At 41.8% G+C, this 25,075-nt stretch overlaps 1 protein-coding gene across 1 annotated transcript in view; it reads right to left on the reverse strand.

Moving 5' to 3' along the window:
- Positions 1–256: 256 nt before the first annotated feature.
- Positions 257–25,075, reverse strand: part of ADAMTS5 (ADAM metallopeptidase with thrombospondin type 1 motif 5) — a 38,603-nt gene continuing 13,784 nt past the window's right edge. The window contains exons 3-8 of the mRNA XM_064701959.1: positions 17,041–17,208; positions 13,088–13,371; positions 11,802–11,985; positions 11,202–11,377; positions 10,173–10,348; positions 257–6,862 (exon numbers count right to left, since the gene is read on the reverse strand). Of these exons, the coding sequence (XP_064558029.1) occupies positions 6,298–6,862; positions 10,173–10,348; positions 11,202–11,377; positions 11,802–11,985; positions 13,088–13,371; positions 17,041–17,208 (1,553 nt within the window). The 3' untranslated portion in view covers positions 257–6,297. The remainder of the gene's footprint in view (positions 6,863–10,172; positions 10,349–11,201; positions 11,378–11,801; positions 11,986–13,087; positions 13,372–17,040; positions 17,209–25,075) is intronic.

Genomic DNA, 25,075 nt, shown 5'->3' on the forward strand with positions numbered 1-25,075 from the left:
AGATTGCTTTAGATGGATAATTATGACTCTTATAACAAACCCCACCTTCTGTACTTTCCTGCTGTTTCCCAACTCCCCAAAACACTTTAGAACTCCACCCCACCACAACTAAAATGCAGTGTTCACATATAAAAAAAATATTTATGTCTTAAATTTATGCTCATGATCTTTATGCTCATCTGCCTGCAGTGGGGCACACAGAGCAAACAGAGGGCCACAAATATATACCATATAAACAAATCTTTTGGACCTATGATACAGTTTGTATTTATTACTTTTACTGAAATCACAGAGTCAAGTGTTTTAAGATTACAACTGGTAAATTATACATATGTAATAGTTTACAAAACAAAATATTGGCCTTCTGTGTGTCATTGTACAGTGTAGACCTTGCACAGTTCAGTTCAAAGGAATTTATAGTTAGTGTAACATATTTTTATGTTGTAAACTGGCTGACACAGTGGTGCTCTAAAAATATTAACTCCCTCTCATTAGACACAGACTAGGATGTAAAATAAGTTTTGCGGCACATGTTGGTTTTTTGAAAGGATACTGGTATTTCAGCCAGGTGACAAAGTGACTTCCCACAATATGCTGACACCGGCACTGCACAAAGAGGCACATGAAGTAACCTAAGCAAACCCAAACTTTGTGCTTTCCTTAGTCTTGCCTGCAATACCTTGTTCATTTTATCTTATCTGATGCTAAGCAGATGACCTGGCAATAGAAGTTAAATTTATTGCTCTACAGAATTATACCCTGTCTCCAACTTACTTAATTCAGCATATTTCCTGTATCTGATGGGATTTTAACAATGCCTGTATGCCTGTCACTATATTTCATAAGATAACCTATTTGCAGATTTCACAGTTCACATGATAAATTGTGTAAACCAGCTACTATAAATAAAGAAAAAACTATGCTGTCACAGTGGTGTAAGTCTGAAGCACCTCCAGCAAAGCCAAATGATGCCATGAAGTAACTCTAAATTTATGTAGGTATTACTAAATCCAGTGTAACTCTTTCCCCCCTGGGAGTTATGGAGACCCAAATACTCACATAGACAAGCACACACACACAAAATATGCACCTGCACTTAGCCACGGGTGTCTGAACAGGATCTGTGCCAGACTGGTGTTCGTGGAGAGGATTTTACTGTCCTTACACTGACTCCAAGCCTCCACACATGACTTCCATGGCAAAAGATGCTGTGAGTTTTATCCTGTGACTCACAGAGTGCAGAGCAGTGGGATGGTGTTGGGATGTTTGGTGTGGTGTGGGGAGGAGCTCTTACACCACTCACCCTGCGTTTAGGGCTTTTCAAAGTTTATCACTGAAAACTTGCGCTTGTGGTTAAACATTCTAAGCCCCAAAGCCCCTTTTGGGGTGCCAGCTGAGGACCCAATTATCTCTCTTACATTAAGAGACATTTCTGGTGCATGTAATGAACCAGAAGTATCTGCATTTGCAATGCTGTTTGAAACAAGAATTGAACTATGTAATTGAACTATATATTAACTACATAAGTTAATATAAGGGCACCCATAGGAAAAAAGCCCTTGAACATGATAAGTATGAATACAGTGAGGCACTCTGGCAGCTCTATAAAAATCAAATGACTTCATGAAAAATAGGGGGAAAATCCTCCAAACCATGTAACTTTCTTTTTTCCTGAAAATTCCAGCCTATGCCCAGAGAATCCAATTTTGCCTCTTGCTATAGGCTCCACTTCCTCAGTGACAACAGCATGAGGAGAAACATTCACCTGAACTTACTGCTGAAAGCCCGCAATTAATGATAAACCCTGTTCAAAGCCTGCCCTTAAAATCATCAAAGCCCAGGCTTGTATTTTGGATTGGGCCTTCCCTAATTCCTCCAAAGCCTCGTGGCTGACTGGCCTTGGGCAGTGCCTGGGGGGCAGAAGAGAGGCTGAACTGGAATTTAATTCAGGAGAACACTGGAGCAAGGTGACTTCCAGCAGTGTGGAACTGTTTATGTGCAGCCTCTGGTACTGCCTTTGCAGAGCCATTTGTGTTGGTCAATGAACTGACTGCAGAAAAGCTGGAGGTTTGTCCACATCACATTTCTCCCCTCACACTGCACCCAATTCTAATTCCCTTGAGGTCTGCACTAGCTGAACTGGAAGAAAAACAGGTATTATTCTCAAGGAAACATGCTTTGCTGGTTTTTTAAAATCTAATTTTGCCTGATGTGGTGCAAAGAGCTGAAATACAATTAAGTAAAACATTGCAAAGCCTTCCAATTTGGGCTTTTGACTTTTTATAGCCATATATACATATTTATATATGTATATAAGCAGTGATAACATATAAAAACCAGCTTTTTTAATGGTTCAGTCCTCATAAACCACGTTTGTCAAGCTATTTTATAGAGACACCCAGGAGTTTTCTCTTTAGTGTTGTCAATTAAACCTAAGAAGCTGCATGAGTGAAAAGTGCTGGCAACTCAGAGGAACTTCACTCCCATGGAGAAAACTCCCAGTTACCGAAATTCTGCTACAATTAAAGCAAGGGGCAGGATCAGCTTTGGGGGTCAATCACTGAGGCCTCCAGCATGACCTGCTCGTGCCTTTGAGACACCAATCTGTTTTGTGAATTCCTCAGGAGCCACTATAGGGCTTTTTTGGTCTGCAGACCTTTGGGACTTGCTTGTTGGGAGCTTTTTAAAGTGTAACAAGGAGCTTGGAGCACGAGTTGTCATCAAATTAAAAAGCTACAACTTCTCGAAGGAAAAGGTGGCAGCAAAAAGAATATACATCTACACATGTGTGTATACACATATACTCCTGTTCCATGCAGAAAGTCTTCTAAATAAAATCATACAAAAAAATGACCAGTGCCACATATTATGTAAACTCACAAGGTGTACTTTCAACACAAACCCGAAGCATAAATTAAAAGAGAGCCAGAAAGAGAGACAGAGATGATAGCAAAACATTTTAAATATAGAATTTGCACAATTGGTACTTTGTTAAATAAGAATAAATAAATTAATTACATCCGTTCACATACCAGTTGTAAAAACAATAAATTATTTTATTTTTTTCAGTGCTGTGTTGCTTTTTTTTTTTTAAACAGTTGTTATTAATCCACAAGATTATTCCCTCTTCCCCTTGTGATAAAACTGTTTCCACAGGAGGGCAGCTAAACTTAATTTCTTGTACACAGTCAAACCAAAGATGCCAGGCTTTTTCCTAATGAGAATACTCTAATTGAAAAGCAGATGCTGTAAACCCCACTGATGCTCAGGGGTCCAAATTCACCCATGGACACTGGAAGTGTGTCCCAAAGTCAGAGTGAATTTAACACTGAGATGGTTCCTGGCTGTGCCAAGAGCAGAATTCCAGGTTTCCATCCCCTCGGTGCATTTCATGAATCCAGCTGTGCAACACTGGGCAGAAATGTAAACAATGATGTCACAGTGTGAGTGACACGGGATTCAGCTGAGAACAGACCTTGCACCAATTCCTCATCCACCAGGTACCATGACTGCCACAGGCAAGGTTTGGAACTGGACTCTGATTTAGGAGCACCTGAAAAACCAAATGTTGGCTTACCCTTTATCTTACATTTTTCAGGTCCTGCCTTGGTCTGTCCCCTTTTGCCTCCTCAAATCTTTGTTTGTGTGAATTTGTTTCATTGCCACACTGGTGAAAATCACTGCAGTGGTTTGTTCTCATATTTATTTCTAAATAAAGTCTTTAATTTTTAAAAGATACTCCTGATCTAAGGATGCTCTGAATTCACACCCGCATATGGCATGCCTAGAGAGCATCCAAAAGCTTTACTCAGCCTGCTGAATGTATAATAAATTATTACCATGATGCAAACACAAATACTTGCACATTCTGTCTCTATTATGACAGAACACAAACACCACTTAATGCAGCAGCTGTATGCTGAGACAAATGTTGTCTATGCTGAGACACAGTCAATCTCCTCATCTTTTTCCTCTCATGATGGTTTCTATTTGTTATGGACTTTTTGGAGAGGTTCTAGGACATGTGTAATACATATATAAGCATCAAAATTAGATGGCTTAGAAGGAAAAAAAAAAGGCATTTCAAAGTGATCTTATTTTACCAGGCAGAGGAGGCATACATGTTTACTTTTTAACACTCTGCAAATCATCTGAGCCTTGATCTCAGTTCTTAGATTGGGATCAAGAATAAATGGGGAATATTCATCAAGATGCATACTTTTGCACAGGATCTACTCCTGAACAGAAGGCCACACCATTTTTGAAAGCTGATTAATAACATTTGTTGGCAATCCATTTAACAGAGGAGGAGGCCCTGCCCTTGGTACTGTTTATTTAAAACAGGGTAAAAAACCAGATCCTTCTCCAGATTTCACAGTTGTAGATGTAGCAACTCTATGCTGTTTTGAAATCATCACATGATTTTTTAGAGTTCACACAAACATGCCACAGTTGCAAAAACATGTTTGTGTCAGCCTGGAGTCAGACCTGCCCTTCTTGCTCCACACTGCAGTGAGTTTTCCCCGCTGATTTCATGCCTGGGATTTTCAGAAGAGCCTGAGGTGTTTCAGTGCTCAAGTACCACTGACTTACAGCTGAGGCTTGTCTGAAAATCCTCCTGCAGTCTCCTGCTCTCCTGTGTGGATGAACAAAGCAGTAAAAGGTGGGTTCTACTTTCATCAGTGGTTTTTTTACCATTTCTCTTGGTACGTGTTCTCTGAGGGTCTAATTCAAAGCCTATTATTAAAGATATATTAAAGAGAGCAATTTTACCAAGGTTACTCTCAGGCCTCCACCTGCACAAGGTGAAATGCCCAGACTCAGTCACAGAACTTACACAAGACAATAACAGGATTCAGGAATTGCTGCCAAGGAAAACTGTTACCAGCTACTGCCTGTGCTGTGGAAACAGTCTTATTGATATTGGACAAGTCCTCCACATCCTGATGTGGTTTGACTTCCTAGTGACCCCTCTTCCTCCCAAATGTAGATATACAAAACATGAATGCCTTCTATAGCTTTAAAAAAACCCCAAACACACACAAAACAATAAAAAAAAAAAAGACAAATAGTTACAAACTTTTGCTGGTAAGATGAATACCAGAGTTAGACACAATGGACAAAACAGTGATAAAATATTAACTGCTTGCTGTGTTTTTTTGACCTTGAGAGCCTCTTGAAAAGATGTAGGTACATTACACATTGTTAAATTCAAGGCAGAAGCCATAGAGAAAATACCAGAGAAAGCAGCTGAACCCAGCCTCAGAATATCTCAGTTAGAAGACACTTGATTACCTCACCTGTAAGTTTGGGTTCTCTAACTAGTTTTCTACAAAGCACAGTATGCCTTTGTTTGATGGAGAGGAGCAGCTCGAGCAGCTCTTGCTCAGTGACAACAAGGAGCCAGGCTGTGACACAGCTGGAACCAGGGAGTTTTACAAGCACAGAGTACACACACCAACTCCTCCTGCAGCCAGCTCCTCCTCTGCTGCATGCCTGACACACACACGAGGAGGAGCTGCTGATGATCCTGCTGCTGGAGCAATGGGGGCTCCCTGCTCTGCAAGCTGCTGCAAAGATCCTCCTGAGAATTTTGGGGTGGAAACACAGGGTTTGTCAGACATTAATGATATACTGTCAGGAAATTCCTACCGTGAAAACGTATTTCCTTTTGTCAAAACCAAAAGGTATCACTTTTTAAAACCAGCAGCAAGCTCTTCATTTTCCAGTAAAACATCTGTGGCCCTTTCTGAAGGATGGACCAAGTCCACAAGGGCTGCAGATATACTTTGGTCAATCATTTTGCTTATGTAATTTGTCTTTTGATTTCTTTAATAGAAGGAAGTGATATAAAGTGATATACCAACTGAAAGATATTTACAAAACAGTATAAAATAAGCTACTGTGGGATCATGGGGACATGTGACGTTTCCTAAGGACATACTGTAGTAGAGGTAGGTGAAAAAAGGGGAGATGATTCTGTAACCTTCAAATATCCCAGGATCCTCCATTCACTAGTTTTTCTTCTTTTGCATTATTTTATTTTACATTTTTGCAGACACAGAGGGCTTATAACAACTTTAACCTTACTTTCTTTGACGTATTTAGACCACCCTACCATTATTTAAAGCAGTGCACATCTTCATTTGGTCCAAACAGGCAGATTCTGCCCATAATTAGAGACTGAACACAAGTACTTTGAAGCCTTTGCTCCTGTCTGTGTGGGCAGACCTGACACCGGTGTGCCAACAGCGGCTTACTCAAACCTCCTGGAGAGCAGCTCAGCAGCACCACAGGTTAGCACTTTTTCAGCAAGCACTGTTTGAAGGCTGAGGGTCTCTGGGAGAGCAGACATCCCTTGGCCAGTTTCCCGTGCCCATCCTTGCACTGCACAGTCCTGGTGTGCCAGCCCGTGTCGCACGTTCGAGAGCAGGAGAGCCAGGGCCCCGTCACCCAGCGGGGCTGTGCCGCCGGCACCGGCGCTTTGCCGCCGCCGCTGGGGACGGAGTTTGGCAGCTGCGCCTGTTTCTTTGGCACGAAGAAGCTGTAGCGCACGTCCACGGGCTGCGTGGGGTCGGTGGCCAGGATCTGCACGATCAGGATCTCCTTGGTGGCCGAGTGGCCCATGGCGTGCAGGAAGTCGTCCTTGTGGCTCCAGCCGCTGTAGTTCATGACGGTGCCGTTGATGTCGATGATGGTTTCCGAGGTGGAGATCATGTACTTGCCGTTGACCAGGTACTCCCCGTTCTTCTTCTTCAGCGCCAGGTAGGCTGTGAACCTGCTCTGGTCCTTGCTCTTGAACTGCCGCACCTTGATGTGAGTGGCGCCTTCAGGGATCTTCACCACGTCCGTGTAGCCCTTGCTGGAGGAAGGGAAACAAGGAAGAGTCTCACTGCAACGCCTCACAAAGTCATTGGCATGACACAGAATCACAGCACCAAGCAGGCTGGAACAGATTTTTAAGTCCAACAACATCTTGCTTCATTTCAGTTCAGGCCACCTGGATTTTCCCTAAGATTAATTTAACCAGGTTCCACTCCTGGCCTGCTGTGCTGTTCTTCACGTTCCCCAAGAAGTTTCTACTGCACTTCTTGCAAATTGCTTAATCTTTAGCTTTAGGGACAGTTTGACGCGGGTCAGATACCAGAGGAATGAAAAATAACAGATAGCTTATAGATTTCAGCAAAGGGTGGGAGATGTGAAATACGATGCACGCGCTGCCTGCCAAGGAAAAGATAATGAGATATGCATTGGTTACAGCTGTTTCTTGCTGTCTTTGCTATAATGATGATTAAGGAAAGCACGAACAGAGGAACAGCTGGGTAGAGGTACCTTGGGAACATTTAAAAATAGTCTTGATCACTGAGGAAAAATTTGTTTACTTTGAAATTTATAAAGCCAAAGATTAATTGTCAAATGTCTAATAAGAGGGGCACCCAAAGGCTTCATTTGTGCCACCATGGAATTCTCTATTAGTTATGAACCATCTCAACTGGGATTTAGAAAAAGAGATTAAACTCTTTTACTAAAAGTGACAAGCATTCAAAACTTGCAAGTGTACTGGAATTTATCACTATCTCAAGTATGTTATTTTAACTTTAGTGATATATAGAAAACAATTTAAAGGATTTACATAGCTGTAAGCTACCAGCTGGACACTGGAGATGTGTTTTCATTCCTAAACCCGTGACAAAGCCATCCTGAAAGTACCTCATATCTAAAAGGTTTCATGAGAAAATACATGAAAAATACATAAAAGTGATGGCATCTCCTTTGGGATTGTTTAAAGAACAGACTGCTAATTTTGAGAATTTTTGGCTGCACAAGTAGAGACTGCAGATATTACAAATGAAACATTTGTGCTGATCCCCTGCTATTTCCAGCAATTATGGGACAATGACTTAAGACTCCATTGATTTAGCACCTCCATAAAGCTGGAGCAGTATGGTGTGAATCCCAGGCTGGGGACTCTGCTCTACAGCACTGCACAAATATTTTTACATGAGAGTTGCCAGAATAACTCAGTTCAAACGTGTCATTAAAGTTACAAAATCATTTGTTCAAAACCTACAAGCAGTCCTGGAGAATTCAAGTTGTCTGCACGAAGAGCTCTAATGCTCCATGTGCACAGAGAAGCATGTGCAGATTAATTCCCCTCTTTCCCAACTTCTGATAATTTGGCTTTACAGCTTTTTAAACAAAAATCCTAGGAAGCAAATTTCCCAGAAGATTCTGTTTTGCCTGCTTTAAAAGAAAAAAAAAGCACAAACAAATGTTGTCATGGCAATTGTCTGCAATGGGAAATATTAGTTTTGCCTTGTACATTTAAATTTCCCTGTACATTTCGTGTACAGATTGTTGAAGTTTATAGTGGACAGCAACAAGGAAGCTGTCATTTTTCAGTGGAGGAAAGATGATTTTCCTAAGAGCACTGCCCTTTCAAACAAAACTGCAAAAACAGTTTACAGACAATTAAGATTTCACTATTTTAATCAGGGGTTTATTTTAACGTCAATTACTTGCAGAGACGAATTGCCCCAAACAACTTTTCCAGTAAAAATAAATCTGCAGTCTCAAATCCAATCAAAATCATATTAGAACATAAATTTACCCTCTGGCCAGTCTCATGACACTTAAAAGCATGATTTGAGGAGTAAGATGGTAACTTCACAGGGATAATTATAATAAATCTCTCCATTTCCAAGTGTATCTGTGGTACAAATCTGGCCTCCCTGAAATTCATGGAGCCCCTCTAACACTTTTCCTGGCCTTGATTATTGCCAAATCACATGAACTACATCTCCCACTGTCAACTTCACTTAGACATTCCCAGACATCCCAGTATTTACAAATTGGAAAAGATTTGGTTTATATAATTACTAATTTGGTTGGAAAGCCATTCTTTTTGGCAGAGATGTTTTGGCATCATTAGGTGAGCAATCATTGGTTTACCAAGAAGAAGATTAGTTATGTTTATTTTTAGAATAAATTCACTCTCCAAGCCATTTTTTGACTACTATTAATCAGTCTGTTGAAATGTATAGAAATAAAAGATCATTTCAGGAGTCAGATTTCAACTTCTGGTAGCTTTCAACATGCTATGTAAGAATTTGGAAGTTATAAAATCAAGTTCATGTATAAAAGACGCTTAACAGAGTCACTGATTTTGAACAGAAACTGTCAACTAAAAGTTTCTGTGTGTAGATCAGTCCTTTGAGATTTTGGAATATGTATACATGATGATTAAAAATCCAAATTTTTTGATGATTTTTAAGAATTGAAGAAGGAAAAAAAATCAGTTGACAGAAAGGACTTCCTTGAGATTGGTCTATCAGTACTGGCCCCAGTGTGGTGAGGGAAAACCATGGCAGGAGTTCCTTTTATTTTATTTATATTAAGCTTTATTACAGTTAGAATGTGAACTCTGAGAGAAAAATGGCTTGTGGATAAATGCCATAAATATTTTGACTTTAAAAAATCCATCTGGAGATTGATAATATGCCAGTGGACATGAAGGGATATGAAGAGGTATAGTCATGAGTAAGCCTATGATATTTCTGATATCTATTTACCTGAACTCCACACATACTCAGCAGTGGGAAAAGAGAATTTTTGGGTATAATCTCTCTCAGCTGTTAAGGGAGGTGTTTACAGCTGTCTGCTTCTCTGCACTTCTAATACAAGGAATGTGTGTCACAAAATCAGGTGGGATGTCCTCGCTGCCTCTCAAAATAGATGAGATGAAAAAGCACTCTCAGGGTGTAGAGCTTGCTAATGCAGCAACAAGTGAGAAATGCAAAATTTCAGAGAGATGCAGATAATTCTGATCCCAACAACTTTCTGATTCACCTCTCTCTTCCTTTTCCTCTGTCCTCTAGGAACCACAATCCATCTGACACAGCAAGATTTGCAAGTGGCATGACTTGCTATTCCTGCTTCACTGGCACTTTGTGTCAGAAATGAGCAGGGTGCAGTGTTTTGCCAGTTGATGCTTTGCCAATTTCAGGATAATGCTAGCAGCCAGCTGTGCACATCTGGAAACTGCAATAAGCTACAGGCAGTGTGGTTTTTCCCCCATTTGAAAGCAAATTGCATTTAGAGACAGAAAGCAAGCAGCATGTGGCAGAGTAACGACTTGCACAACAAGATGCACTTGCTGTTGAGATCAGTACCTCTTTTTGGTGAAGGTTCCCATGACTTTTGTGCAGCTGGAGTTGTCTCCTCCACACACCCCACACTTGTCATACTGGAGCTTGGATCCGATGATGCCGTCGCAGCCCGTTCGGATGCACTTCCCTCGCACGCAGACCGAGTTGCTGTAGGGCCGACACTCCGTGCCATCGGTGACCTGGGCAAGCAAATAAAACTTGGTTCAGACTGCCACAGAGATTTGTGGGTTTGGATCCACCTGGCAAAACCCAGCTCCTTACTGAAGTCACCAGCTCAGAGCAGGTTGCCTCCCCTGACAGATCACACTGAGCTTCTCTAATATTGACAGTAAAAAAGCAGACCGAGTTGCTGTAGGGCCGACACTCCGTGCCATCGGTGACCTGGGCAAGCAAATAAAACTTGGTTCAGACTGCCACAGAGATTTGTGGGTTTGGATCCACCTGGCAAAACCCAGCTCCTTACTGAAGTCACCAGCTGCCTCCCCTGACAGACCACACTGAGCTTCTCTAACATCGATAGTAAAAAAGCAGATGGAATCTAGCACAAGGACAAAAGCAAGGACAACTAACTTTCAGTTTGGATTGCATCTGATAGAACAAACTGACCACAAGTCATATCTGTACCACTAACTATCCTATGCTAATTTGTTCTTTAGGAGTTACTCTGGACTCCTTAAACATAGTTCAGGGCTAGATCTACTCTTTTCTCCTAACGCTCTTTTTCCTCCAGAAATCCCCACCCCAGAGAATGACAGGGAACTCCAGGCAGAAAGCCCTTTATCCACTACTGAAAACAACCTAGTGCAGAGAGGCCCATAATTTTCATGCATTCACATACTGAAATATGGAAAAACTTACCTCATTTTCTGGCCCTAAGATACAACCACTGGATCAAACCATTAAAACTGATCACACTGTTAAATATTTGCATCACACGATTAACTTATTTTCCCTGGTTGTAGGGAAAGATTTCTAAAATATATAGGTCACTTCTAAGCTGGAGCATGAAACCCTGACTGGAGCTGCCATTACCTTCTGAGAAAATACCACGTAATAACCGGTTCCTTTGGCTCGGCAGGTGAGCTTGCAGACGTCTCCAGGCAGTACTCCAGCATACTTGGGGACCCATTCCACAAAAGTCTTGACCCCCTTTGCATCAGACTGATAGCCATTCCTTGCTTCACACTGCTCTTGTCGGAAGGATTTAGCTGTGGAATTATTCACATCATTAGTGGCTATTTCAGACCATGCTGCAAATATCATTATGTCCATCTATTATTCCCATTTCTTTCCTACATCATTTTTAAGTTATGTCACACCACTTCTTTACTTAGAACTGGCCTTCCAAATCCCTCTACTGTTTTAGCTTGGAAATCTCCCAATGGCATAACAAACAGTAAAGGCCTAAAGTTAGCATGATTAATTTTAGAGGACTGACTTTCTCTACAGCACCCAGGGCGAGGCGTGGGTGAAGAATTAGGATATAGTAGTGATGCTGAACGGCTTGTCTTGATAAACACAACCTGGGGAGGCCACAGTGAGCACAGTGAGCCCTTGCTGTGTGGTTTCAGGGCAGATACTCAGTGCTGGGTGTCTGTGAAGGGAGGCAGGGCTGGAGCAGGGGGCACTCACCGTTGGCAGGGCAGGGGGTGACGTTGCAGGAGCGGTAGATGGCTCGCTTGCCTGTGCAGTACCTCCCGTTGTTCCTGGGGGCTGGGTTGTTGCAGTGCCGATAGGCAAACTGCACTCCCCCTCCACAGGTACGGGAGCACTGTCCCCAGGGGCCCCAGGACCCCCAGTTGCCATGGCTTGAGGCCTGAAAAACATATGGAACAGCAGGAGGTGAGTTCGTCATCCAAGCATGAATGGAGCTGTTACCTCAAAGTCACTGCTAATGCTTTCCTCAACTGAAGGCAATTCCTTCAGTTGGCCATTCAGGGAAAGCAGGTCTTAGGAAACTTCCTTCTCCCAGCAAAGTTAATTTCTATCTTCTTTTGCACACTGATATCTCATTTGCACTGTGGGTGCAAAGCCAATGCTGGGCCTTGCTCCACACAGCCACCTTCAGCCTCTTCACAGAACACACCCACGGTTTCATGGGCTGCTCTCTCTTATTTTTGCTATTCCTACCAAAAAGGCCCCTTAAACTGGCTCCAAGGGGTCCAACTCCCAGAATATACTCATACTGCTAATCTGAGATTATTTAAATTCAACTGTTGTGATGTGCAGGTATTGCTTGGAATTACTGGAAAGAGATGGAGTTGTTAACTTTGCTACATTGGCTATAGTATTGCAATATCATGTAGAAGCACAGAAATCCATAAAAAAGGGTAAAGAAATCCTTTTAAAAAGTGTTATAAATACTGTATCTTGATTTGAATGGCTCCCATAGTTTGCAAATATTTTCACAAAGCTCTACAAGTCCTCATCTCTTCTGTGGGTGTAACAGAAGGGGCTACTGTCTACCCAGAGAATTTAGAAGTATCTGTACTGTGCAGCTGACAGCTCTCTGGGAATTCCTCAGATGTATAAAGTAGACAGGGGCTCTCTGTCACTGGAAGCACAAACTTTTCTGATCCATAAGTTATATTCTGGATTAATTTCATCTGGCCTTTTCTTCATTAGAATTAGGGACCTGGGGCCTTTCAGATGAGGGCTCTAAGTTAAATGTGGAGATGAGATTTATCCTGCTTTCTGTGTCAGGTCAGAAAGCCATGATTTACTGAATGGGAAGATCACTACATCCAGTTTTCCAGGAATGAATGCTTTCCTTAAGCAAGAAAATACACACTTCCTGAACCTCAGCAGCATTTTTCCTCACCAACACCCCAATTACATGCTAAGAAAAGAAGGCAGGTTTCAGTCTGATGAGCCCCTCCGAGGGATCACCCTTCCCAATTCCCCTTGGGGTAACTTACAGAGTAGTACTTCTTCTTGGTTTTGTCCACGCATTTCCCTTGGAGGCAGATCCTCCCCTTGCCACAGGGGGTTCCCTCGACAGCGGGCAGCTTCTTGGTGAGGCAGACCATCTGTCCCTGGCGCACCACGGCGCACCAGAGGCGCGAGCACACGTCCATGCCGGGGCACACGGTGTACTCGGCGCCGAACGCCAGCTTGCACTGCCGGATGGCGTCGTACGTCTGTCCCGGCAGCTCCTCGGGGCCCACGATGTGCTTCCTGGGCTGGTCCAGCAGGCAGTTCCCTGCAGGAGCAAGGCAAGGTGATCTTTACTCGCTTTTTTACTGTTCTTTTCCCTGCAGTGCTGCAATATTGTCTTGCAACAGCGAGCCTCCTTCAAGGAATGGTGATGTGAAAATTCTGAGGTGGCATCAGGTTTTCACAAGGTCAAACTGCTGCCACTATGTTCTGACCCTGCTGCTGAGCTGCCTATTCCCAGCTTGAGGTGTAAATGAGTTTTACCCAGGTCCTTTTGGCCTTTCAATCCTTTATGCAAGACTCGGAACACATTCCGTGCTATTTATCGGTCTGTGATTTAAGGAGCGAGCTGGACTCATGTAAGCAAGACTCAAAGCAAGCACAGTTGTAATTTGAGTTTTCAGTCAGGATGCCAGAAAAATCAAAAAGAACACACTTGTAGCCAATGAGGCCAAAAACCCAAACAAAACAGATCGAAAAATCAAAATTTCTACCAGGTTAAAGGAAAAATATAAGCTGGGTATCAAAACCAATGTTGCCACTAAAGCTGGACTGCACTTTCCCTGTAAGGAGTGATACTTGGCTGCTTATGGAACTAGTTCGAAAAGGGTTATGTATTTTATACAAAACCCCATACATAGCAGGAAGAAAAAAATTGCATGAATGTAGAGATTTGTATTAGTATTTGAAGGTCTGCAGTGGTCAAGATTTGTCTGGCACATTCTAAAAATGAGAATTCACATTTATGTTCTAGGTATCTTCTGATAGCTGGGGTTTTTTTACTATTGAAAACCTCACTTGTTGACATGCAGAACTATTTATTCAGTGTAACCTCTTTTACACTTCATGAAAGGGATATGTGGTCTGGGCAAGCTTCACTCATCCTCAGCCAAAATAACTCACCACAATTTACCTCACTTTGGAACCCACACCAGTGTTCTTCACTTGCATCATGGCTGAAAAAAGCCTATCTATAAAACCCTCACTATTTACACAAAATGGAATAGAATTTCAAGCTATGGCAGGGAGTTTAAGCAAACCAAATATCCCATTTCTCAATAGCTTGTCTTTTCCTTCCAAAACACACACACTTAGTGCAACTGTTCTGCTCTTCTAAAGACTAATGCCAATTAGCCAAATTAGCCAGAAATTCTTTCTGTGTGATGACTTATAACCAAAAACTGTCTCGTAAAACCTGTTCTATTTGCTGACCCTGATTTACCCTAGCCTTCTATTTCATCTGGATTATGTTGAAATTTTAATGCAGACAAGGTGTGCTAATGCTAGCTGTCATGACATAAAGACAATTAAAAATACCCTGGGTTGTTATAGCGTAAAATATTAGTGATGGATGAGGAGTAAGGTTTTTCCTGGAGTTTCTGGACATAATTTGCTGAAGTTTTGGCAAAAATACACTTTGTAAAAGTAAACAGCAGTGGAAATCCTCCTTCATATACCTTGTGAGGAGGGAGGAATCCACTGAAATGTGAGGGCAGTGATGGGAAGGCTGTAGCATGTCAATATTCAGTATTATGCACTGCTTTTGTACCTATGCCTAAGTTTATCAAACTCCCAAGCAGAGCTGTTTTTCAGTATTTTAAAACACCATAATAACACTTTGACTGGAAATACAAATTTAGAGAAAAAGGAAAGAAAAGACTCCCCTTGCATAAACCCATCTGTCAGTCATTTTCAGTTTCACAAGCTCACACAGCAAATATTGTCTTTTTTCCCCTCCGGAACACAGGGGAATGAGTTCCAAACTTCTCCTTAACTGAGAGAAGTTGTGCAATCTCTACAAAGCCAGGTGCTCCGGCTGACCTCAGACAATAAACGCAACACTGAGGATAGGGAAGGCCCCATAGGATTTCCCACAGGAAAAAAACCATCTTTATATGGGTATACTGCAGCAGTGTCTGTGTTTGGACAGGGTGCAGTGAGCTGCAGGTGTTTTTGCCACCAGCTGGTCCAACCTCCTGCTTGTCATGGCCCCTGGTGGGAGGGCAGAGGGGGCTTCAATTCTCCATTACATTTCAACATCCAGAGCATATACATAACTGCTATTCCTTTTTTTTTCTCCTGGGCACCAAAGAACATCTTTGTGCCCTGGAATAGAGCAACATTGTTGGCTGATGACAGTGCTAATTAAGCCATCTCATTATCTCTCTCAATGCTGTATGTAATATATCTTGGGGAAAAAAAAAGGGCAGCGGAACAAGATCTGTGCAGGAAGCAGATAAGCAGGATATAAATTAATTAAAATACAAACAGTCCTTGTTCCAGGTTGCACAGAGCACTGGGACTGAACACACCAAATCCCAAGCAACCATCCCACAGCCTGGTGGTTGGCATGACAATAAAGGCAATTAGTACCTTTGGAAAGGCTTTGCTAACAGCAGATGGATATAAATGTCACTCTCCTGTGGACACAAACCGAGCCTTTTCTTCCTAAATGTCAAACTGTTGTCTGGGGTCATATCATGAGTGTAAAAAAAATGGTGATACCATGACAGAGCTGTTTATTGTTCTCAGAGCAGGCCCCAGGAGACAGGGAATCACCACCTTGATCCTCCCCAGCCCCCTGGCTGACCTTGGACCAGACATTTCCATTGGGATTTACTCAGCTGGCTTCATGTACTGCTGGTGTCTGCAGTACACTCAGCTGTCAGGTGTTTCACTGCCTAGCAAAATCAGTTTGTGGTGTCACTCAGCACCACTCATGTCCCCAGTGCTGCTGAGGCCACTGATTGTCATATCAAGTTTTCAAATAACTTGAAGTCAAATTATTGACTTCCACTTCAACTTAGTGGAAGTTTGTATTCTGTTAGGACAGATCTCTGATTTTAAAAAAATAACTGGGAAATTATAAATTACTACAGAAAAGAAGACTGTTACTTAGAAAAGGTCTCTGAATGGCTGATCCATCAAGAAAAAGAGATTCCTTAAATATACATTTGAAATCACAACAATAGCATCAGCAATACAATTAATTCTCAGAGGTTTATGGACCTACATGATGAGAGGTTCAAATTTGCTATGAATAATTTCATCATAGCAATAACTCTTGACGACCACACACCTGAATGATAGCTACTCATGAACTGAGGAGAAAACAGTTCCTTACACTCTCTGAGAGGTCATTCATGGATGGTGGGAGAGTTAGCTCAGTAACTCAAAAGGGAAAGTTCTCCTCATTTGTGGAAATTAATTTGGTAATATTAAATCAATGCCAGAGCAATATGGATCATAAACAGGATAGTACAGATTAATGGATCCAATAAAATTGAGAGAAAAAATTAAGTCATACAGAGAAAAATATTTCAGAGAGCACTGAAATCAGCCAACAAAATATTTAAGAGCAAATCTTTACATTTAGCAGACACACCATACATTTATCCATAAGCATTTTGGTTACCATAACAACTTGATCCATTCACTCAATTATGTCATTTTTATCTCAGCATTTTGGAATTTGAGTGGTTTGTTTAATAACTGCAGTTGCTTTGGGAGCACAGTGAAGACTTTAAAATTCATTAAAGAGTGAAGCTGGAGACTATACTTTTTCATTTCTACTTTTGAAAAACAAACTTTTTGTATTCCCAGAGGGGTAAATGTCATATTTAGCAAATAAGCTGCCATAAAGTGTTCCTATTAAAAAATACAGACTGACAGTAAGAAGTAGCATGTAGGTGACACAGGGAGTGATAACACATACCATGGCCATCATCAAAGAACTCTGTGATAGTTGCTGAAGTGCACTTGGACCAGGGTTTTGAAGCATCAATGCTGGTCAGAATGGAGGACATCAGGCGCTTGTCTTCCATGGAGCCAAAGTTCTCCTCACAGAACTTGGAGTCATCATGGGAAAGCCCAAGCAAGTGCCCTGTGGAAATGAAACAAATAAATACAGTTATATGACTATCCAGAGTTGGAGCTCACAGTCATGTGAGGGAAGGGAACTGAACGCTTTTATATTTATCAACAATTAATGTCTTACTGTTTTTACAAATCACCTTCAGCAAGAAAAACTTTGTGAAAATGTTCTGCAACTGTCTAGAAAGGAGCTACATCTTTTTGAATAGCTAAAAATAAAATTATTTATGATGCAACTAAACAAAGGGTAGAAGAATGAATGGGAATAAAGCTGCAAAGAGCTGAAGCCTGAACTTATTGCTCAAAATGTTCAGCTTAAGCCAGAAGTTGATTAATAAGACATGCAGGGCTAAACCAAGAGTGCTTTAACAATAAGGACAAGACCTCCCATCAAAGCCACTGCAGAAAAAAGTCTGATGCCCTGAAAGGGACTCATTCTGCAAGATTTGGCCTTTTCTTTTTTCAGGTAAGTGAAACCATTTTTGTTTGGCAATACTTCCTATATAAGGCCAGATAAAGCTGTTTTTATGCTGCACTGAGACACTGAATATCAGGAGGTACATGTCAAGTTTCAATCTGATACAGCACTACATACAAAGACTTGCTCTGAAAAGATGACAACAGCTTTGTTTCATTCCAGACAAATGCTGCTGTTGAGCAAAACAATTCACTGCTAAGATTATTATTTCAAACTGACAAATTCCTCTGACAGGGTAACCAAATAATCAGTGCACCACTACTAATCTAAAGAACAAACTCTCTGGAAGTGGGTTGAGCATTTAATACATTGTATTTACACTGTATTTACTGATCCAAGACTGCTCACAGTTGTAGAAATTACCTCACTGCAGAATGTTTGTGAAATAAAGCAATGAGGGTCTCTCAGTGGAAAAGGAGTTTAATTTTTAAGTCTTTGCCTTGGAACTGAGCAGCCCTGGGTGAATAAAAAAAGCTGGAGCATTGATCCAAAGAGTTTGGCTGAGTAACATCCCATGGCACTCAGCACTGGTTCAGTGTGGGATATGAATGATAGCTGGGTGCACACCAGCAACTCCAGGATGTAATTTTTCAGAGTGCTCAGCATTTTATAGCACCATTCAGAACTACCCAGAGCTCTGTGACATGGAGCTTTCAGTCCTGCAGGCCAGAACTGAAGTTTGTCACAGCCTCTGGGACCACTCTATCCATTGGGCCTTTTTCTGACCTAGTGATGTTTTAAAAACTTTGATTCCATGTTCAGTCTCATGTGAAGGGTGAGACAATACAGATGTTAAAATTCACACTATCACAATCAGCAGCCAACTGTTTCCTAATTACAATACACTATAAGTGTTTCTTGGCCTATCAGCTTTTGCCACACCATGCTGTAAATGCCTTAAAACCAATCATCTAAAATTACCCCTTGTGGGTCCTACTGCAATGCATCTTTCATAGTTCTGTTTCTCTAAAGTATCCAGTCTTATTTGTAAGGCCATCCTTTGAAACTTGCTTCTAGTTCCATTTCCATCTTCCATCAGAAGACAGTTTCCACCTTCTGTCAGACTTTAAAAATTCTCTACAAATTCATTTCCCACACCACTCTGCAGCACTTCACCCAAGTAAGATGCAGTTTTGTTCTCCAGACAAATCCCTTTATTGCATAACTGTACTTCACTCTTCAGGACTGTTCATTTTCTGCAAAGGACATCCCATGGAATAACTAAACAATACCGTGCCCATATTCACAGCCTGTTAATGCTCCTGCAGCTTGGGCTGCTCTTGTGTTTCTCTTTCTTTTGTTCTCCTTCATAGAGACAAATAAATAATAAAAATAAATAAAATAGCCTTTGGATATGAGGAAGCTTGCAGGTAAATGTCAAGCTCTTCACTTTGAGCAGAGAGACTGAGGATTTCTTCATAACACTGCTGCAGTTTAGCCTCCCTCCTCACAAAAAGCCTGGATAGCCTCAATGGAGAATTTCAGAGTAAATAAATAAAATGAAATGCTTCTCAGGCCACTGTTCAGCACAGAACATCTCATCCCAAATACTTTGGCAAAAGCAGAGGAATCTGAAACAGGGTCATCTCCTGGAAAGTGTCAGGCTACTGAATTCACCTTTAATGAGAGAGCAGCATAACTTCTCTGCTTTACAGTGATAAATGGGGTGAGCTGAGGACACACTTCATTAGCAGCCTTTACTTTGTCATATTAAATCAGGCCATTGTTCCAGTGCATGACAAGAACCAAGTCACTTACTTGGCAGACTTCAGCCTCCTGGAGGAGAAGCTTCCCAAAGAATTTATGAATCTCCCTCGTTATGTTTAAAATTTTCAAAAATAATTTTAAAAATCCATCATGACAAGGAAAGAAGCAGTAAGTAGTGAATAATTTCTAAAAAACATAATTCTGATTGTCAGTGTCTGGGCTTCTAATCTAACTCCCTGTGATGTTAGTGAGGATAATACCATTAAATATATGGATTTTAGCTCTCCATACTGATTTGCCAGTTAATTTTGTATGCATGTGTCCTGGGGTGACAAACACTTACATTCACTTACAAACATTGTGAATGCAACTCTCGAAGGATTTTATGGAGCTAAAATTCCTAATTCTTACCACAACCTAAATTTCTCCCTGTTCTAACTTTGCCTTTTAAGGCACTGTGAGAGACATAGAAGTGATTAAAGACTATGACATACTCCCAATGATGCTACAATCTGGTTTTGCATTTCATTAAAAAGAATCAAAATTCAAAAGATCACAGAGCTGTGTAATCTCTACATTCAAAATATCACAGAGCTGTGTAATCTCTTAAATACTGCCTGGCTAAGTTTTGCTCTTTTTAGCACAGAAGTGAGAACAGCAAAGTCCTTTAACACCTGTACCCTTCATATTTTGCTTCCAAAAATTAAGGGAGGGACACTTTCCTTCCTACTTCAAGAAGTCTCTCCCCACCACCCCTCACATGCATAACCCTGCTGATGTTATTACATGACATTAGGGTGGTTTCTGGCATTTTCTGGTGGGGTGCTTCCCTTCCAAATTGAAAAGGCTGATCTTTCAAGTGACCCTGCATGGAAGCAGAGCTCTGGAGAAAGCTCTGGTCAGAAGTCAAGACTCTAGGAAAACAAATCTTACACAGAAGACTTTTGAAAACAATGCCAATTTTAGCCCCACCCCATTTTGTACCAGTACAAACGTCAAACTGGGCTATTGAAGAAAAAGAAAAGGCTCCCAGCAGCTGTGTAAAATGATGACTGATTGGGAATGGGTTCGTAGATTATCTGCTGTTTTCTACTTAATGAAGCATCTTACTGGTGCTGACAGTTCCCACTGAGTGAAAATGACATAATACAATTTTACCAGCAGGATGGTGCTTAGTTAAGTTACGCTGTAGGAATGCACAAAATGATGAAGGAAACAGATGGAGGGGAGGCAGGGTTTGCCCTCTTGTAGCCAAGGAGGAGGTGGCCTGCTTGCAAATTCATCTCAAACTCCAAAAAGACCAACGACCCAAATGGAGTGACATCCTCCCCTCACAGCTTTCCCTGATGAAGGCCAACACCTGCTACACCCAGCGGGAAATAATACCTGCAAAGGGTTAAAAAATGATCCCTACGCGTTGCAGGAATGGGGGGTATATCCCTAACACAAGGTGGGAATACTTCAGAGAAATTATGACAAGTCAGTTAAGACTTTCATCCTCTCTGAGGATCAGGACACAAGAGCCCTGCAGGGAAAGCAGGAGTGCACCAGAGCTGTGCTGCACGTGTGGTGAAGGAGCTCTCTTATTCCCAGAACACTGGGAAACAAACCAGAATCACAGAATATCCTGAGCTGCAAGGAACCCACAAGGATCATCCAAGTCCAGCTCCTGGCCCTGCCCGGGACAGCCCCAAGAATCCCACCCTGTGCCTGGGAGCATTGCCCAAATGCTTCTTGGAGCCTGGATATTTCTGGTTTTTCTTAATATACAGTTCTAGACTATCTGCAGAGGTTCTCTGAGTGAACACCATGCAAAATTACTGTCATACATTTCTCACTGGTATTTCAAGCGTTAGAAACAAGAAAACAGAAAATATCCACAACATACAGCAAGCCAACTCCAGGCTTTGCTAAGGCACAAAGCAAGCTGGGTCTCCTGGAAAAAAGCCACCTGCTTATGGACAAGAACTTGGACAGAATGTCAAAGAGCAGCTCTTGCACTCCCTCTGACCACAGGAGACATGCAAGGTGACACAGCAGGCTGGAAATGCTGCAGGCATTGTAATTTGTTTTCTCAGAGGAGCTCAGCTTGGATGAAGCACGTGTTTGCCAGTGAGGTCGTGCCTTTCACCTCATTTCCACCTGGGACAACTGGGGAGCAAAAGAAGGTCAAGAGATTTGCCCCAGGTTCCCCCGTGAGTCAGTGGCTCTCGTGGGATCAGGGCTCAGGAAGCTCCTGGCTCAACATTCCTTGGGCTAATAATCACCAGCCCAGACCTCTGCATCAGCCTCCTGCTCTCCCCTTGGCTGAACAACGATTGCACGCGGGAACTCTGTCAAAACAAAACCATTTCTTCTGGCATGGGCTGTTTTCCTAACTCCTGTGAGTTTCTGACTCCTTCTTAAGAACTTCATGCTGCTATCACTCAGGAATCCTCTTGAAGTCATGATGGGCCTAAGCATTAGCAATTAATAAAGCTGGTGGTTTTTTTAATAAACAGAAGTGATTTGAATTACACAAGCTTACAAAAAAAAGCATAGAATATAAAACTAGACATTCCTCTTTTTTTTATTCTTGAACTTTACTTCCAGTTTTCTTTTCTTTGACTGCTACCAGCCACTTATGAAACAAAAAGGATTTAAAAAATCACTCTCTCTTTTAAATCTCCAGCCCAGAGGCAGTTTTTAATATTTCTGGCTTAAAAGAGCTCCTCAGACTCAATGAAACAATAGTCTGGAGTGCAGCTTCTTCTCAGGAGCAGACATTAAAAAAAAAAAAAAAAAAACCCAATCAGACATTTACCCACCAGTGCTGCAGACTTTACACAAAACAAACCTGTGCTGAGCCGGCTTGTTGTAACAGACTTGAGGGAGATCACAGACCCATCAGCCCTGTCAGACAGGCAATTCCCAGGCAATCAGAGACCACTGTGTCCACACAGACTTAAATCCTCAAAAAGATGTGGCCTTGCAGGGCCACACTGCACTAATTAATGGGGCATGCAGAAGAGAAATATTCATTTTAATGAAGAAGCAGGAGCTGGTGACACCTATTTCACACCTGTTCAACTCAGAGCAGCTTGGAAAGAACACAATCCACAGCAGCTCACAGTGAATGAATGGATCTGTGGGAGTACACAGTGCAAGAATGTAAAAATTGCATTGTCTGCTGCACCAGAAGCCTCCCTCCACAAAATCTACATTATTGGATTGCTATTATCTACCTGCCAAGGAGGAAAGCAATCCCTACTCTACCCTGCATCTGGAGGCCCAGGCTGAACACTGAACTTCTTATAGGATCATAACATCAGAGATCACTTAGGTTGGTTGGAAAAAACATTGAGCATAAACCTAACACTGCCAAATGCACCACTAAACCACGTCCATAACATATTTTTTGATAATGACTGCTGTGAAATATTAGGCAAAACACAGAGTTTTACAGCTTGCTTTAAGCGCCATGCCTGCTGCAGGTGGAGCAATGATATATTTTATATAACATTATAAGGCAATAAAAACAGTGCTGGGAAAGCCAAGAATTTTTATTCAAAATTTTAACCAGCAACCTATTAGACAGGTGATGTTTGCTTTTTGAGACATCAGCTTAATTTTCTGCCCCACCTTCAGCTCTTGTGAAGGCTTAGTTTTGTCTGCCCACCTTTTACTCTTAATCAAAAGGAGTATGTTCATGAAGGTTTAATTTGAGAGCTTTTGCAAGCAGAAATTAAGACAGAACATTGAAAAAAAAGGTTCAAAGAGGAGGAATCAAGCAATTTTCCTGATGTATGTCAGCAGAGAAGAGTTAAATGAGTGTACTCTCTGTTTTCTTTTGGTGTTTTAAGAAAGCAAATCTGCCTAATTATGATTACCTGGATATTTGCCTAAACTTCATCTGTCATGAAGGAAACCTAATATGAGACTCAACCTCCACTGTTTTTCTCATGTGGCTGTGAGACTCCGTGCCCTTGGCAATGTATCCCCCTTGAAATGAAAGGCTCCAGGAGATTTGTAGCTGTCAGGTCTGAAGCTTGTCTTTATCTGCTTTATCTTGACAGCCTGGAAATCAAAGGGCTGCATGTTCAGCACAACATGGCAAAGGAAAGATTGCTGCCTTTAGTTACTTTTGAGTGTACACAAAATGAGCACATGTGGCAAAACAAGGAGTGGGAGGATTTTTTGACTCTTCTAAGGACATCAAAAGACTCCTTTAAGTATCACACACGTTGTTCTCAGTTTCATTTGTTATTGAAGGAATCAGAATCAGAGTTTGCTGTAAAAGTTAGACATGGTATTCCTTCCTCAGTGGCCTGCAGCTCAAACACAGCTCAGGCTCTGAATGAACAGCTCCAACCCACTCACAGTTCATGGTATTCTGATGGATTTTAGTGAACCACCTGAGCAGAGATACCAGGAGCAATATCTCACATCTAAAATGGCTTTTTTACAGAAAATGATGCTCTCTAATACATTTTGCTGACAGTGCTCATGACACTTGTGTCCTCAGTGGTGACAGAGGCCACAGAGTGATGCCATGCTGGAAAAGACTTGGTATCAAACTCATTATTTAATATATGAAGAAAATTCTTGGCTGTGAGGGCAGTGAGGCCCTGGCACAGAAAAGCTGTGGTTGCCCCATCTCTGGAAGTGCCCAAGGCCAGCTTGAAACAACCTGGAATAGTGGAATATATCCCTGGCCATGGCAGGGAGTGGAACTGGATAATATTTAAAGCCCCTTCCAACCCACACCATTCCATGATTTTTGAGTTCTAGTTTCTGTGCAGCCCCTTGGTTTCAGGCATTACACAGCCCAGCTGTGGAGGATGTTGTGATAACTCCTCATAACCACAGAAAATGATGCTGAGCAGAGACCTTGGAAAGGCATCCTGTGCATCCCTGTGCCCTGGGGTGGGATCAGCATCCCCTGAGCCACAGCTGCCTCAGCCAGATGGCTCCTGAGAGCCTCCACAATCCGAGCCTCCCCAAGCACTTCACTCCTGCCCTCCACTGTCCTGCTCACATGATCTTGGCTAATGCTTAAAGCAAATCTCCCCTGTTGCATTTCAGGCCATTACCCCTTGTGCTGTCCCAGGTGGACATGGGGAATGATTTATTATGCAAATTTTTGCAGCAATTTTTTTAATGTATTTGAAGGCTGCTTTTATCCCACCCTTTGGCCTTGCCTCCCCCAAAAGTCACATGTGAAAGATAAAAGGCAACTAATGAACAAAGGTTTAATTAGTTCCACGCAGCAATGCTAAAGCTATAGCCTAAAAATAAAATACTTGGAAAGAACATCAGTAAACCATATTACTCAGGAGGACAGAAGGAGTAACTGCATGCCAGAGTGTTTGTGTAACAGAGGAGTAGGAACATTGCAAAAGGTCAAATGAACATTATCACCGAGAAAAAAAAGGCTCTACTGCCTCTTTTTAAAAAATTAAGTTTCTTAAGATTGATGGAAAGAACAGAGATAAATGTAATTTAAAATGTTAGACCCATGTAACTCCCACTGAGCTGAACTGGAGCTTTGCCTGCTTGAAGGCTGCAGGAAGGATGCTTTTGTACTTAAGGAAGAGATCAAAACTCAGGAGACTCTAGATCAAAACCCAGGTTTAATTCTTGGCTTTCCCTGGGATTCCCTTTGTGATTTGGGGAAATTTCCTATTGATAAAACAAGCAGTAGCTCCTCTTA

This window comes from Zonotrichia leucophrys, chromosome 1, assembly GCF_028769735.1.
Source record: "Zonotrichia leucophrys gambelii isolate GWCS_2022_RI chromosome 1, RI_Zleu_2.0, whole genome shotgun sequence".
Taxonomy (NCBI): domain Eukaryota; kingdom Metazoa; phylum Chordata; class Aves; order Passeriformes; family Passerellidae; genus Zonotrichia; species Zonotrichia leucophrys.